This window comes from Sceloporus occidentalis, unplaced genomic scaffold (assembly GCF_023333645.1).
Source record: "Sceloporus occidentalis isolate IW3139 unplaced genomic scaffold, rSceOcc1.0.p SCAF_117, whole genome shotgun sequence".
NCBI classification, from domain to species: domain Eukaryota; kingdom Metazoa; phylum Chordata; class Lepidosauria; order Squamata; family Phrynosomatidae; genus Sceloporus; species Sceloporus occidentalis.
The window spans coordinates 2,613,457-2,627,960 of record NW_028317097.1 but is presented as its reverse complement, the minus strand read 5'-3'; the positions used below and the strand labels follow the sequence as shown (position 1 = coordinate 2,627,960).

The 14,504-nt window shown below is 37.0% G+C and overlaps 1 protein-coding gene across 1 annotated transcript in view; it reads left to right on the top strand.

Moving 5' to 3' along the window:
• Nucleotides 1-14,504, top strand: part of LOC149282407 (carbamoyl-phosphate synthase [ammonia], mitochondrial) — a 36,725-nt gene that overhangs the window by 8,009 nt on the left and 14,212 nt on the right. The window contains exons 10-22 of the mRNA XM_089498278.1: nt 427-568; nt 928-1,005; nt 1,144-1,242; nt 1,623-1,718; nt 2,042-2,231; nt 3,840-3,997; nt 4,350-4,478; nt 5,274-5,418; nt 5,814-6,024; nt 6,409-6,607; nt 6,930-7,106; nt 7,372-7,490; nt 13,866-14,007. Coding sequence (XP_089354404.1) covers nt 427-568; nt 928-1,005; nt 1,144-1,242; nt 1,623-1,718; nt 2,042-2,231; nt 3,840-3,997; nt 4,350-4,478; nt 5,274-5,418; nt 5,814-6,024; nt 6,409-6,607; nt 6,930-7,106; nt 7,372-7,490; nt 13,866-14,007 — 1,885 coding nt within the window. The remainder of the gene's footprint in view (nt 1-426; nt 569-927; nt 1,006-1,143; nt 1,243-1,622; nt 1,719-2,041; nt 2,232-3,839; nt 3,998-4,349; nt 4,479-5,273; nt 5,419-5,813; nt 6,025-6,408; nt 6,608-6,929; nt 7,107-7,371; nt 7,491-13,865; nt 14,008-14,504) is intronic.

Genomic DNA, 14,504 nt, shown 5'->3' with positions numbered 1-14,504 from the left:
TCATTAGAATATACAGTAACTGGTTATACATCAGTATTTCTATAGGTCCCTCATAGCACCCCCACTGTGAAATTATAGACATTAAAAGGGAATATTTCCAGCTGAAATTTTATGTTTCTTATCCAGGGATGTAGCTCTAACTGAATATTATATCAAATTTATACATTTGCCAGTTTGTACAATGGTTCTTTACCACTGCTAAAAACATGGATCACAGTACTTCTCATTTAACTTAGTTTAGAGTGACATAAGCTTTCAAGACCTCAGAGGTTTCCTGATATAAACAGACTTTTACTACAGAGTCACAAAATGAAACTGTAATGAACATTATGTAGTTTTAAGGAAGATGTTAATTATTTTTTTTATACCCATGATCATAAAAAGTGCTTTTAGACAAAACATAATTTTGTGTGAATTGTGCTGCAGGGGACAGAATCAGCCTGTTATGAACACAATGAATGGTCAAGCCTTTATCACTGCCCAGAACCATGCCTATGGTGTAGACAGCAAATCTCTGCCTGCAGGATGGAAACCACTGTTTGTAAACATCAATGATCAGAGCAATGAGGTAAGAAGGCAAATCACACCATTTTATCTGCTGTGAACAAACAAAAACATGGCCAACCCAGTAGCTTGTAGTTGAAGGCAGATGACTAGTGACAGTGTCTTCTCTCTGTGCATTGGACAATCCAGTCAAAACCACTCTCAAATGTGACTACATCCTGAAAAAAACCTAAATTCCACCTCTAAACCAAATTCTTCCATCTCCAGTATGATGATGGATACATCACCAGTGGGAGGAACATTGTTAACTTCTCTATTTTGAGATGTGTACATGACATTGTTTTTTGGTTCAGGGTACACAACATAAAATAATATTGTTGCATTAGATTTATTTTTAAGCTTAACCTGTATTTCTGTTAACAGGGAATTATGCATGAGACCAAACCAATTTTCACAGCACAGTTCCACCCCGAGGCCAACCCTGGACCCACTGACACAGAGGTACGTGCCTAAATCTCCAGGTATCATTCACTTACTGCCACGGGGAATACTGCGGTCAAAATATAATGTATCCATCATTGCATTTGTCTCTAACACAATTACTCTTCTACATTTCACTCTCTATTTTTTTTATTTCAGTTCCTTTTTGATGTTTTTATGTCAATGATAAAGAAGGGTAAAGGCACTACTCTGGCTTCAGTAATGCCCAAACCAGGCCTGGAATCTAAACGGATTGAGGTATGATCATTCTTCCAGTCTTCCAGTCTAGGGTAATTTATATAACAAGAACTGTAGAATGAAAGACATAGTGAAAATACCGGTGTTCCTTTACAGAATTAAATCTGTCAGTTAATTCATGTCCCTGTCTGTTTTAAATATATTCTTCCCTAATCAAAATCAACTATTACATTCAAATCCTTTAACTATTACACTTATTACTGTTTTCATTGTAATTTCCTTTAAAGTTCAACTAATGAGCGTTTTGAAATTGATAAAATCACATCTCTCATCTGTCTTAAATGAAAGTAATTTAAATTAATTTCATTTTTTTTGCCTCAAGGCTTGGCTCATTTTCCATGTTCAGTTGTTCATAGGTCTTTAAATCTTCCAATTTGTAGGTGTCTAAAGTCCTTATATTGGGCTCTGGAGGTCTTTCCATCGGACAGGCGGGAGAGTTTGACTATTCTGGATCTCAGGCTGTGAAGGCTATGAAGGTGAGACCAGTGATGCGGACTATCATTTTCTATTTGGGATAAAGGTTTTATACTTTCAATCTGATATCAACAGAAACCGTGCATGCTTTACCTATTCCAAACAAACAGTGTTTTGGTAAGAGTTTGGAATAACTTTTTTTTTTCTCAAAGTTGCATTACCACAAAAATAAAAAAAAACACTTTGGGAAAAAGTTGCGTTCTCCATCAGACTAATCACTGGAATTTTTTGTCATTAACAGTTGCAACTACACTTACAATTAATGCATTGTTTGTTGTATGATACATTTGTTTCTCTGATTTCCTAACACAAATGTTGTTCACAGGAAGAGAATGTAAAAACGGTTCTCATGAATCCCAACATCGCTTCGGTGCAGACCAATGAGGTTGGCATTAAGCAGGCTGACACAGTATATTTCCTGCCCATTACACCGCAGTTTGTCACTGAGGTCATCAAGACTGAAAGACCCGATGGTATCATTCTGGGCATGGGTGGCCAGACTGCCCTGAATTGTGGTATGTACGCAACTAACTTCTGGGGCTTGCCTGTAATTTTATTGGCTTACAACACAATTTAGACAAAACATTCTGTTCACCATTGATAATGTCAAGAGCAGTTAGAGTGAGTAAGCCTAGAACAGTGTTTCCTCCTCGGAGTGTACTAAAGCAGGCACCCAACATTCTCAACTGTAATGTTTTAAAACACACCATACTTTCTCGGAAACCTTTGCAAACATGACATTTTGTAGAACTTCAATGGCCCTTCAAGAAGACCCTGCACAGCATTCACCAATGAAATAACCACAATGACCATGGGCTTCAGGTGTCCGCTCTTATTTTTGCCTTCTTCTCCAGCAGGGATTACTTTTTTTGTGTTCTATAAAAGGATTTAGGTTTACATATAGGGCTTTCAGTTTGTAACACATTCGATGAGTAGATAATTGCATTCAAATGGCTGTTAAACTACAGCCCTGATGATCTTTCACTAACATGTTGGCAGCCAAGGAAGAATCGTGATCTTGAATATTTCTGTTCCCACACACAAGGAAATGCCCATTTCACAGATTATATGAGGGTTTTAAGATACCAAGGAACAGCATTTGAAATATATATTTTCTGCAGGGGTGTTCATTAATGCTTTTATATTCGAGTATAAAAGCCCGGTCCGAATTAAATTCATATTTGTTTATAATGATAAAAAGTAATCTACAAACTGCTACACGAGAAACAGACCTATATCCATAAATTACTACTTTGCTAATGATGGGGTTTATATCACCTTCAATATGCCACATTGCGCTTTGCTTTTTCTATGAAACCTGTAATCTAAACGCCATTTTTGAGAGTCTTTTAAAGCAAACATACTATTTTATGTCAGCAGAATGAAAAATACCACTTAAACCCCTAATAGTGTGACATGTGTAAACACACTTTAAAATTGAACGAGAACACTTAAAAATCACTTTAAATATACGTTTGGACTAAAGGCTCTCATTTTCCGTTTCTTACCTTGCACTCAAGCACTGCTTAGTTGCAGGGCAATGAACACAAAAAAAGGCAGCTTTAGTAATAATACCCTACTCTAGTAGAAATGGTATACATGTATTTATTGAATCACGTACTGGTTTGTAAATATGCTTGCTTTACTTCATTTGCAGGTAGAGAGTAGATATAGATGAATCCATTCATACTAAGCCCCCGAGCAGTATAGTATAGTCTATAGACTTCTGTGTCTGTGTTATCGGGAACAGTGCTGCAGAATATAGAAACTTAGTCCCATACTGAGTTAAACTCTACTGCTTCTGCTGGGAGGCTATATGTAAATATGGTGCTGTATAAATCAAAAGTAAATATGATGGTGTTATATAAATCAATAAATTATAATACTCAATAATCATCATATTTATTATTTCTGTAAGACTGGAAGAGTGGTCCGTGTTCTATTATTATAAAATATTTTTTTATATAGTGCCATCATATTCCGTAGCGCTGTACAATGGGTAGACGGTAAAAAGTAGTATATAACATAACAATTTGATTTACGGATACAACAGGTGAGGAGGGCCCTGTAATCTTGTATGGAGACTTATGCTCCTTTTGAAATCTGTTTTGATCCCTGAATAGGTGTGGAGCTGTTCCAGCGAGGAGTACTGAAAGAATACGGGGTCAAGGTTCTCGGAACCTCTGTGGAGTCCATCATGGCCACAGAAGACAGGCAGCTTTTCTCTGACAAATTGACAGAGATTAATGAATGCATTGCTCCGAGCTTCGCTGTGGAATCGGTAACGTTCTCTCTTGTCCTACAATGGCTAATAGAAAATCAGAACCGGATACATTAGTGATCATATAGTTGTTTTATAGATGGATTTTCATTACATATACACTTTGACTGCAAGCGATAATAACTATGCAGGACTGGTTTACCGTTTTCATTTATTTTGTGTTGTAAGTCTATATCGTAAACCAAGCACAGCTCAGAAACATTCTCCAATCTCACCGGCTATTCTATTTGTCTTGTTTTGTTTTTTATGAACTTTCTTGGCAATAAACTAATAAACCAAGATTCAATTATGATTGTCTGTAACGTAATTGTAATGAAATTCAGGAATTATTTCTCTATTTCTGTATTTGTAGGTGAACGATGCACTGGACGCAGCAGACAAAATTGGCTATCCTGTCATGATTCGATCTGCGTATGCTTTGGGTGGTTTGGGGTCAGGACTATGTCCAGACAAGGAAACACTCACTGACTTGGCAACAAAGGTAAAAAAAACAAGCCCTTAAGGACTGAAAAATTAGCTCCCAAGCATTACCATACAATTTAAGTACTCTATGTACTCACTTAATGGACAAGAAGCACCCGTACTGACTGCAAATGCTAAAAGAATATCCGGAGTTGAAAAAAACTAAAATGGATAAAGTAAATCCGAATATATAGAAATATGAAATAGAGCATTGAAACGGATGGAGCTTGTACTGAATGAAGTACTTAGAAATAATAATGTTGTATGGGGTCATAGTAATAATCAGGAAATACTTTAGGGGTAAAGCAAGGCCAGAGCAGGATTAATGTAAAAACAATACTGTAAATATAAAAAGCAATTGCAAGAATCTTGAATTAAATGTTCTTCAAAGGAAATACTAACTTAATTACTCTAATAAGTGGGTTTTTTTTCTCCAGCCTGTAACTTTTGTTCTTATTGTTAGTTGCAATGTTATATAAATTAATAAAATCAACAAAGTAGGGTTTCTGGAGTTTCTTCTGTGAACTAACCCCGGCATAGTAATTTAGGGGCTAAAGAAATTAAATAAATATATAAAAATTATTACAACTACAACTTTTTGTATTTTGTGGGATATCACATATGTAAGAGGTGGGAATTATATACCTACAGCAAGAATAATGCATGTTATGATTAAAAATTTTGACTAGGGATTGTTTATAAAAAATACTCCTAGTTTTCTTTACCATGCAGTTTGGTATGTTGTCGTTATATAATTGTCTATTTGAGAAGCAATTTCAAACTCTGAACTTATTTCCATCCTTCTTTTCTTCAGGCCTTAGCAATGACCAACCAGATTCTAGTGGAGCGTTCCGTTGTTGGCTGGAAGGAAATTGAGTATGAAGTGGTAAGAGATGCTGCCGATAACTGCGTCACAGTGTGCAATATGGAGAACGTGGATGCCATGGGTGTACACACAGGTATTGCTGGCCTACTTGCAAAGATCTTATGGCTTAATTGCCAAACATAAACCTGTATATCTGTTTTACCCCAAAGCATTGATTGCTTCCCAGCTGAAGAGTAGTAGTTTGCCCACCCGGATCCTAGAGAGATATAATAATCTGAATTGTCAAGGTATAATAAATGCACATAAAAAATTGAATATACTTTTGTATCCAGCCAGTTGATTGCTTGTTTTCTGTTTTGTGACATGCAATTCTAAACCTGAGATTTTATCATTTAAGATTTACTGTTATTATTTCCTAGTCTAAAATAGTCTTCCTTTAAATTGATTTAAATATTGTGTTGTAATTGGCTGCAATGGTTAACTGCTGTGTATCTAATGCATCATTTCGGTTTTTTTACTAATGAATAGGGGATTCTATTGTGGTGGCTCCATGCCAGACGCTATCCAATGAGGAAGCCCAGATGTTAAGAGCCTGTTCCATCAAGGTCGTGCGCCACTTGGGAATTGTTGGAGAATGTAACATTCAGTTTGCCCTGCACCCAACATCATTGGAATACGTCATCATTGAAGTCAACGCTAGGCTCTCCCGAAGCTCTGCTTTGGCTTCCAAGGCTACTGGGTAATATTATGGTCAAGAGTTGGGCCTTTCATCATAATTGGGTAATGTCAAGGGAGTAAAGCTTACTTTTTTGGAGTATCACAATTAATAATATCACAGTAAGGTCACAGGTATTCTCACTTGTGGTAAAGTGTACTGTTCACTTACACATTTTGTAATATATTAAGTATACTTGTGATTAAATCATTAGCTCCTCATTGTGTTTATGAAGTTATATTTTTTTATTAAAGATCAAAATCTATACACCAGTTGTGATTGTAATCATGAATGAAATATAGGGCATGTTATGTTTGGTGTACATTACATATCGTTGGATAAATAAACCATATTGTAAAACAATGCTATACATTTAGATGAAGGTAGAAACTATTGTTCTTCTCACAGATATCCATTGGCCTTCATTGCTGCTAAAATTGCCTTGGGCATCCCGCTGCCTCAGATAAGGAATGTTGTATCAGGGAAGACCACAGCCTGCTTTGAACCCAGTCTGGATTACATGGTAACCAAGATACCTCGATTTGATTTGGACCGTTTCCACGGAGCCTCTGGATTGATCGGTAGCTCCATGAAGAGTGTTGGAGAGGTATTGAACACCAATGTGATATAAATAAAAATCCATATCAGTTCATGATGATCACTTCTATGTTCCCCTTCCAGATATATCGGAAAATGACTATGCCTGGTATATATTATTCTCGAAAAGATTTGTTTTACGAAAATATTTGGTTAACACTGCACAACTGACAAAGGCAATATACAAATATTTGACAAATGTGTGTCATAGAATTCTAATTCTATAGGTTTCCCTTTAATGCAACATAACCTAACTAAGATGCAAGTATGCTCATGTCGCTGTTTACTTATCACATATAAAAGATTAAACTTGTTTTGATGTCTCTGTGCAGGTCATGGCTATTGGTCGTACATTTGAGGAAAGTTTCCAAAAGGCCCTCAGAATGTGTCACCCCTCGGTGGATGGCTTCACCTCCAATCTTCCACTGAATAAATCATGGTCTGAAGATGTGAATCTAAGAAAAGAAATGGCTGAACCAACTAGCACCCGCGTCTACAGCATGGCTAAGGTGATGACAGAGAGGTCCATGGAGAGGGAGTTGGTATACTTAAGCACAAATATAGGAGCCATGAGTCTTGGTAATTGAAAAAACACTTTTGGACAGAAATAAACTCCAAATATCTACATCATGTAGACATGCCATGTTAGGATTTAAAATTTCTCCAGTATTAATAGTTAAGAATATCACTTTTTTTCTTTAAAAAAAAAAGAGTCTGTGGGTTGTATTTTCTTTTGCTGAAGTGTCTGCATCCCAATGCTTTGCTTGGTTTTAGGCCCTTGAAACTGGCATCCCTATAGATGAGATCTACAACCTTACAGCCATCGACAAATGGTTCCTTTATAAGATGCAAGGCATCCTGAACATGGGCAAGACTCTCAAATCAAGCAAAAGGTACAAGTTATGAACTTGTAAAGCTTTGACAGTTTATGAGAGTGGCTCACCACCCATATACATAGGACACTCCAATCCTCACAAAGGTGCAATATGTATAGATGGAACAAATGATAAAATATTAATGAAACACTGTAAATTAATTATATGTATCACATAAGTATCACATTTCTACATAATATGTTCTTACAAACATAAGTGTTTTTTAAGTAAAAAAAAACTTAGGGGACTACATTCTAGTGGAATAAAACATTAGCAAGTTTCATAAAAAAGCCACTCACAAGGAGTATAGGTAAGCAGAGCATTCCAAAGACCTTAGAGTTCCACAGCCATAGCTTGCCACAACTGATGCTTATGGAGAGAAGCGTGCCCGCATGGCACATATACGGTATATGTGAAGGAACTTCAGCGTGTCATTATTTGTTTCACAGTTATGTCAGATATGTTGTTGTCAGAAACAGCAGGCGTATACAAATGAGGAAGCCCATGTAACCATGGGTAATGAATCAAAAAGCGATGTACCTTTGGGTGCATGTCGTAGATGTGCCTATGTCGGCTTATTTCACAACCCAGAACCCAAGCAAGATAACTAATAAAGTCAACACTATGCTTTAATGTTACATCGATATAGCTTTTTTGATTACTGTATGCCGCCAATATAATTCCAACAGCATCTAAATAGTCCACAGAAGGCAAAGCTGAAAAATGTACAACAAGAGGCAGCCCTCCAAGAATCTAAATCTGTTAAAAATAAGCCTTTCTTGGTTATAGCAAACTATATTCTCAAATAAGCAGATGCACGCACAGGTGGCTGGGATTTAGATATGTGGGTAGCCGACAAACTCTCTTGAACTGATTTAGTGCGAGAGCACAAATAATTCACTTAACCTCATCAGTACTTGGCAGACAATAAGATGAATGCTAGCCAGGCGGATAAAACCCAAGATAGGCTGAGGATGAACTGATCAGGCTGCTTAAGTTATTGGATGTCTGGTATCATGGATATTGTTTTAATACGTTTGATTACATCAACATGAGACATTTATATGCGGATTGTGATGCAAACAAATACTGTCTTGCCAAGTAGTGTGTTAACTCTTAAGTTAGCTAATGAAAGTGTATATATTACATTTTAACTATTTTTAAGTGTGCCTTGGGGAAAGCAATTCACTTGAACGTTTTCTGTTGTAAATTTCCATGATTTGGCTGAGTGACGTATGCAAGTACAGAGAATATGCAGCCTCTTCATAAACGATTAACCCCTAAAAAGCCACAAAATGGGCATGGCCAAGCATTGTTATGGCTCCTGTGGAAATTAAGGTCAAAACATGTTTTAAGCTACTTATTCAATGCATGGTTATCAAGACAAAACCCTGGCTGGTTAACCTTTTAGTTCTTATCTGTAGATCGGCCTATGCTCAGCATAACTGCAGAACTCGGGGTTTACTGGGGCTGGCTCCATGATATTACTCTCAGATGTAATGACATCTTAGTAACTTAACTTGTGCGTTTATCAAACCCGACTTGGCTGCAGATTCCAAGTATATTTGCCTCTTGATAAGTTAGAGTTCTCTTAACGGGACAATCTGTCCTAAAACCTCACCAATGATGAATGCATATTCATGTATGGTGCTAGGGCCAATTTTATCACACGATTCAAAAAATTTTGTTTACAGTTTCCCCCGAGAATAAGGAACCTCTGAGCTTATCATTCTCAGGACAGTAAATCCCAACCCTTTGGTTTAATTTGGATTTTAATTATATTCATTGGTAGGAAACAGATTCATTGGAGGTTCATTTTTTGCACGTTACAGCTGCATGGTTGGGTTACAGGCTTTGAGTGTAATATTGATGCTACGCCATCTTCTCTTTATTATATACAGAGTCTACAAATCTATTTGAGCAGCTTGTAGAATGTTCTTTCCATCCGTACATTTTTCTCCATCTCCATTTAAGATGATGATAATTTCTTCATAAATCTGAAGGTGTCTTTTAGTGTCTATATAAAAAGCAGAGGGACAGATAACAGTAAATCTGTGTGACTGGCTGTATATTATCCCAGGCAGCTTGCTGACTCCTTTTGCCCTCTCATATTTTATGAGATTTTTTCCGATCCTCCCTTGTTAAGTTATTGTCTGTTCCTCTGGCTCTTTTTTTTCTCCATTTCTCATTTTTCCCATTTTTTGTATGGCCACAAGAGGACACTCCAGACTCAAAGAATGTAACACAAATGAAGTGAGTTTGAAGAAACAGTGGGGTTTTTTTTATGTGTACACATTTAACCGTATTCAATAGTTACTAAAAGAATGGACAGAAGAGAAAGCGGTGTGCTTATATACTCTGTGATTTAATGGGAGTATATCAGTAGCTAGCAAGAATAGGGCACTATATTCCCAAGGGAGGGCTAGTAATTAGCTGGGGGGGGGCAGTTACTCTGCCCCCAGAGCTGTTCTGGTTTAGAGATACCGGGTCCTACCCACACTGAAAAATCAATGGTGCGGAGTCAGCTCAATGTAAGGATAAAAAAATAATCTAGTATTAGAATGCTGTTAACGAAGAACACTCTATTAATAAAAATACCTTGAAACGATAATACACTGGCCAGGTTTATATATGCCCCTAAGCACATCATCTGTTGTGCCCCCACACCACTTAAAAATAATTAAAACGTGTTATGGAAAGGGCATGAATGGAACAGTTGGAGCTTTTCCAGAAATAGCATAACTTGTTTGAAAATAGTGGCTGTATTATACAGTTTATTCGAACATTTCCAATAGCAGAAAAACACATTTTAAAGCAGATTTTAAAATTTTGGAAAAATCCTACATTTTACAGTTCAGTACACTAAATAAAACCATATAATTGAATTTACATATCACAAATATTTATGCGTCAAAACCCCATGTTATATGAATTCCAGGAGACCAGATATCTTATTATTCCTCCCCATTATGTTGTCCTTGCCCCTGTTGGCACGCTGCTCCTTGTTATTTGGTTTAGCTTGTGGTAAAATGAAGTATCAGCATGGGAAACCAATTAGATATGCTAACCTGGCCACTTTATGTAGAGGAATTCTTTGAAACTAAATATCTTAAACAAATTACACTTTACTGAAAAGATAAAAAGATAAAAATTTAGTGGTTTGATAACTGAATTTAGTTTTGCTTAACGTTATTAAGACTACATTTTTTATTATCTTTTATACTGACATTATTACAAAAAAAACACTACATTATACAATGGTTTATAATCAACACATGAATACTGAATTAGACTATTAAATTAAACACATGGGAAAATATGACTGGATTCAGAATCCAGAAGGAATTACTCAACTTTGAAATTCTGCCAGGATAGTGCCATTTTTAAACTTCATTTACTATGTAAATGTGTTATCATCAAATTTGACTTGGCAAGAAAAAACAATATGGCTGCACCCTGCATCTTCAGAGTTGTAATTTTACTAATTGGTTAATCTTTAATTAGTCAACAGATATGACGACACACATGCATGTGTTATTCATTTCAACATGGCTGATGTGGCTACCTTAATGTTGAGCAATGCATTTTTAATGAATACCGGGATATATTACATATTCATAACAAAGGGCTAAAAAATTTTACTTTAATAAAATTAGAACCGGTGGGAAATCCTTCCAAGAAGAGAGAAGCCCCATTTAAGATTAGCAGTATACTGAAATTAAAAAAATTGGCTGTGAAAACAATGAGAAGGCCTTTAAAAAACTGCACTAAGGCTAGGTTTCCACTTGTTTTTTTTTTGCTAAAAACGCCCATAAAAACGCCAATAGCGCCACCTGGCGGTTTTTTGTGAAAAAACGCTGCAGCCAGATGTTAGCTGTTCTTCAAAAGGAAATCGCACAATGCCATATCCACTTGGCGTTTTTCTGTTTGGCGTTTTTTCAGTCCTCTTTGGCGTTTTTCTGCTTTTTTGGGCTCTGTGGCAGTTTTTCAAAATCGCAGCATGTTGACACTCTGGCGTTTTTTGCAAGGAAATCTTGGCGTTTTTCTCCAATAGAAGTCTATGGGAGAGAAAAAAAGCCATGAAAAAGCCATGTGGGTTTATTGCCTTGGCGTTTTTTATGGCGTTTTTTCCACAGTTACAATGCAGAGGATGGACCCAGTATCTGTGTGTCCTACGAGAAATAGGCTGGAAACAAACAGTTTCACACAAAACAAAGTTCATATTGAATTCTACACCATTTGGAACAAACATGCCATTACAAACAAACATACGCGACGCATCAACTGGATCCTGCGTGCCAAAAGCAACAGCAAACAATTTGCACCATCATTTGGGGCCAATCTTCCTAGAGGACTTTCGGAATAAAGCATGCCTTACAAACCACAGAAAAGTGACAAAAGGGTCCGCCGGGGCGTTTAAGTAGAACTCTACCAAGTAAATGACATCAGGGGGCAGATACTTGCCATTTATCCTAATCTCTTTTAGCTGGGTGAAACTTCTAACTTGTAAAGGCTGGAAAAACTGCCTAAGGTCAAAAAAAGCAATTTCCACAGAAAGGCTAAAACGCCAGAAAAAACTCCAGAAAAAAACGCCAAAACGCAGGAAAATGCAGTGGCAGTTTTCTTGGCGTTTTTCATCAAGAAAAAAAACGCAGGACAAAAACCCAAGTGGAAACCTAGCCTAAACCTCATCTGGCCTCTCGATAGTTGTGTATATTCCAGTTCGGAATAGTTCCTCCATCTAAGCTACCTGCATCTGTGCAGAGTTCTGCTAATGGGACCAAGTCAGTGGCTATGTATTCTAAGAGCAATGTGGTTTTTCTATGGCCCACAAGGTTGCCTTGGTCACTGAGGTATATAACTGGATTAATTCTGGTTGTTGTCAAATTTCTGTCCTGGCTGAGCCAAAGAACATATGGTTTTACCAGCAAAATGTCTTTATTGGTAAAATATTATTGTTTGATACAGGGTTAAAGAATAGGTTGCTCGTTCTTTTGAAACAGGCGCAAAGATTTAAATGATGAATACATTTCAATGATGTAAATCTGGGCTTCGCAGAAGCAGCATAGTTGAGTTTGAAGGACCTTTTCCATAATGATGTCATGCTTATTTCATGAGGCTCAGCTGCGGAGAATTCAGCCACATAGCCAATGTCATTATATCAAGGGCAACCACCTCCTGGCTGTCACCACAAGATGGAAGTCCTAGATTACAGACAATGTTTTAAAGTTTCCTTTTTGTTTTTTAACATTACTTTGTATTGCTTGAACCAGCCCGCCTCTGTGTAATGCCAAACTACACACTAAAAATATTTGTTTTTATCCAGCTGCTTTGGTGTGGAGCCTCCATTTTGCTGCTGTAGTAAACAGATTCCATCTTGCTCAGTCCAGCTGTCTATATCTAGAGCTCCCACCATGCATAACCCAGCTAGCTTGGTGTAGAACACCCATCATGTTTCATGCATGTCCTGTTATGTACAGTTTCCATCATGCTGAGTCCAGCAAGGGCCACAGGACATGGGCAATATATGCATATATGCCCAACATTAGAGGAGCACCCACTTTCAGGCCCTATTCGAGTGAGGATAAATATGTCAGAGTCCTGGGTGTGAATACACCATAATGTTTGCCTTTGGGTGCTGATTGTGATAAGTACCATCTATATGACCCACTTCAATATTTTTTTAAACAAATGAATAGTTAAAGTCGATAGGACCCATTCTTCCCAGGGCACACGTGTATAAATCTGTTGAGGATTTTGCCATCAAGAAGTCCTCAATTCTGTAGGGAAGTTGTTTCTGCATTATATGTATAATTAATAGGCAGAAGCTGTAAGCATTTAAGTTTGGACATCAATCTGCCTACAAAGAGATATTTCTGAAACCACCCAGTATTGCTGTGTTCCGTTATCCTTCATGGTATGATTAGCCCTTTGGTGAATGACTAGTGATAAAAAGCGCACCATGGCATTTGTGACACTGGCTTCACCCCTGGTGTTTGGGATGCATTAAGCATATATCTAGTGCCTCCCTTGATTCCCACAGCTCCCCGTCTGACAGGTGAAAGCATGCTCATTACCATGAATTTTATTCATCCTCCTTTTTATCATGTTTTATTGAACACGACATGTAAGGAGTACAGAAACTTTAAGAGAGAAGAGGGGTGATATTAAGCAACACTGAAAATGAAATCTATAACACTGGGGCTGAGAAGCCACCATAGCTGTTTTAAGTTAGTTGAGATTCCAGTTATATGAGGTTTGTAGACAACAGCACAGACATAGTTCCTTTCCTAGGTACATTATGTATATCGATGATGTCTTTTGGGCTCACCAATAATGAACAATGACCACACAGTATTGTATCTAAGGCTTACAATATGTTTTTCACCCTAGTGAGTCTGTTTCCGAAGAGACTCTGAGAAGAGCCAAACAGATTGGTTTCTCTGACCGTTACATTGGGAAATGCCTAGGTCTGAATGAAGCTCAAGCCAGGGAATTCAGACTGAAAAAGAATGTCAAGCCTTGGGTGAAACAGGTGAGGAGCATTAAGATACGGTATATAGTAAAATTGCAGGCATATTAAGAACCAATAAAATAGAAGAACCTAACTGCACCGTATTCTAATCCATAATTAAAGTTAATATTGTTATGCTGTTGGCCAAAGCATTTGCGATATCCATGAATCTCATACAAGGTGATCCCTGATATAAATACTTGTTTAAATAATAAAGTAGGTTTAATAAATAACAGTTACATCTGTAGTTTGTGTCTGTGAATTGTACTTGAGCTGATTATCCAGTCATGTATGTGAACTCAGTAACAATGTTTATCATTCTCGTGAGATGCCTTGATCTTGGCTGGTGCCTTTATATGCTTTGAACAAAATGCAATATTAAAACCATGAAACCATTAAAATCATATTTATTCAGTTTGGTTGGATTATATTTAAATTCAAGTGCATTATTAAGATAGATGCTCCACCAAATTATGTTGAGCTGGTAAAGCAATTAATCCAGTCTAAAGCTAAATTTT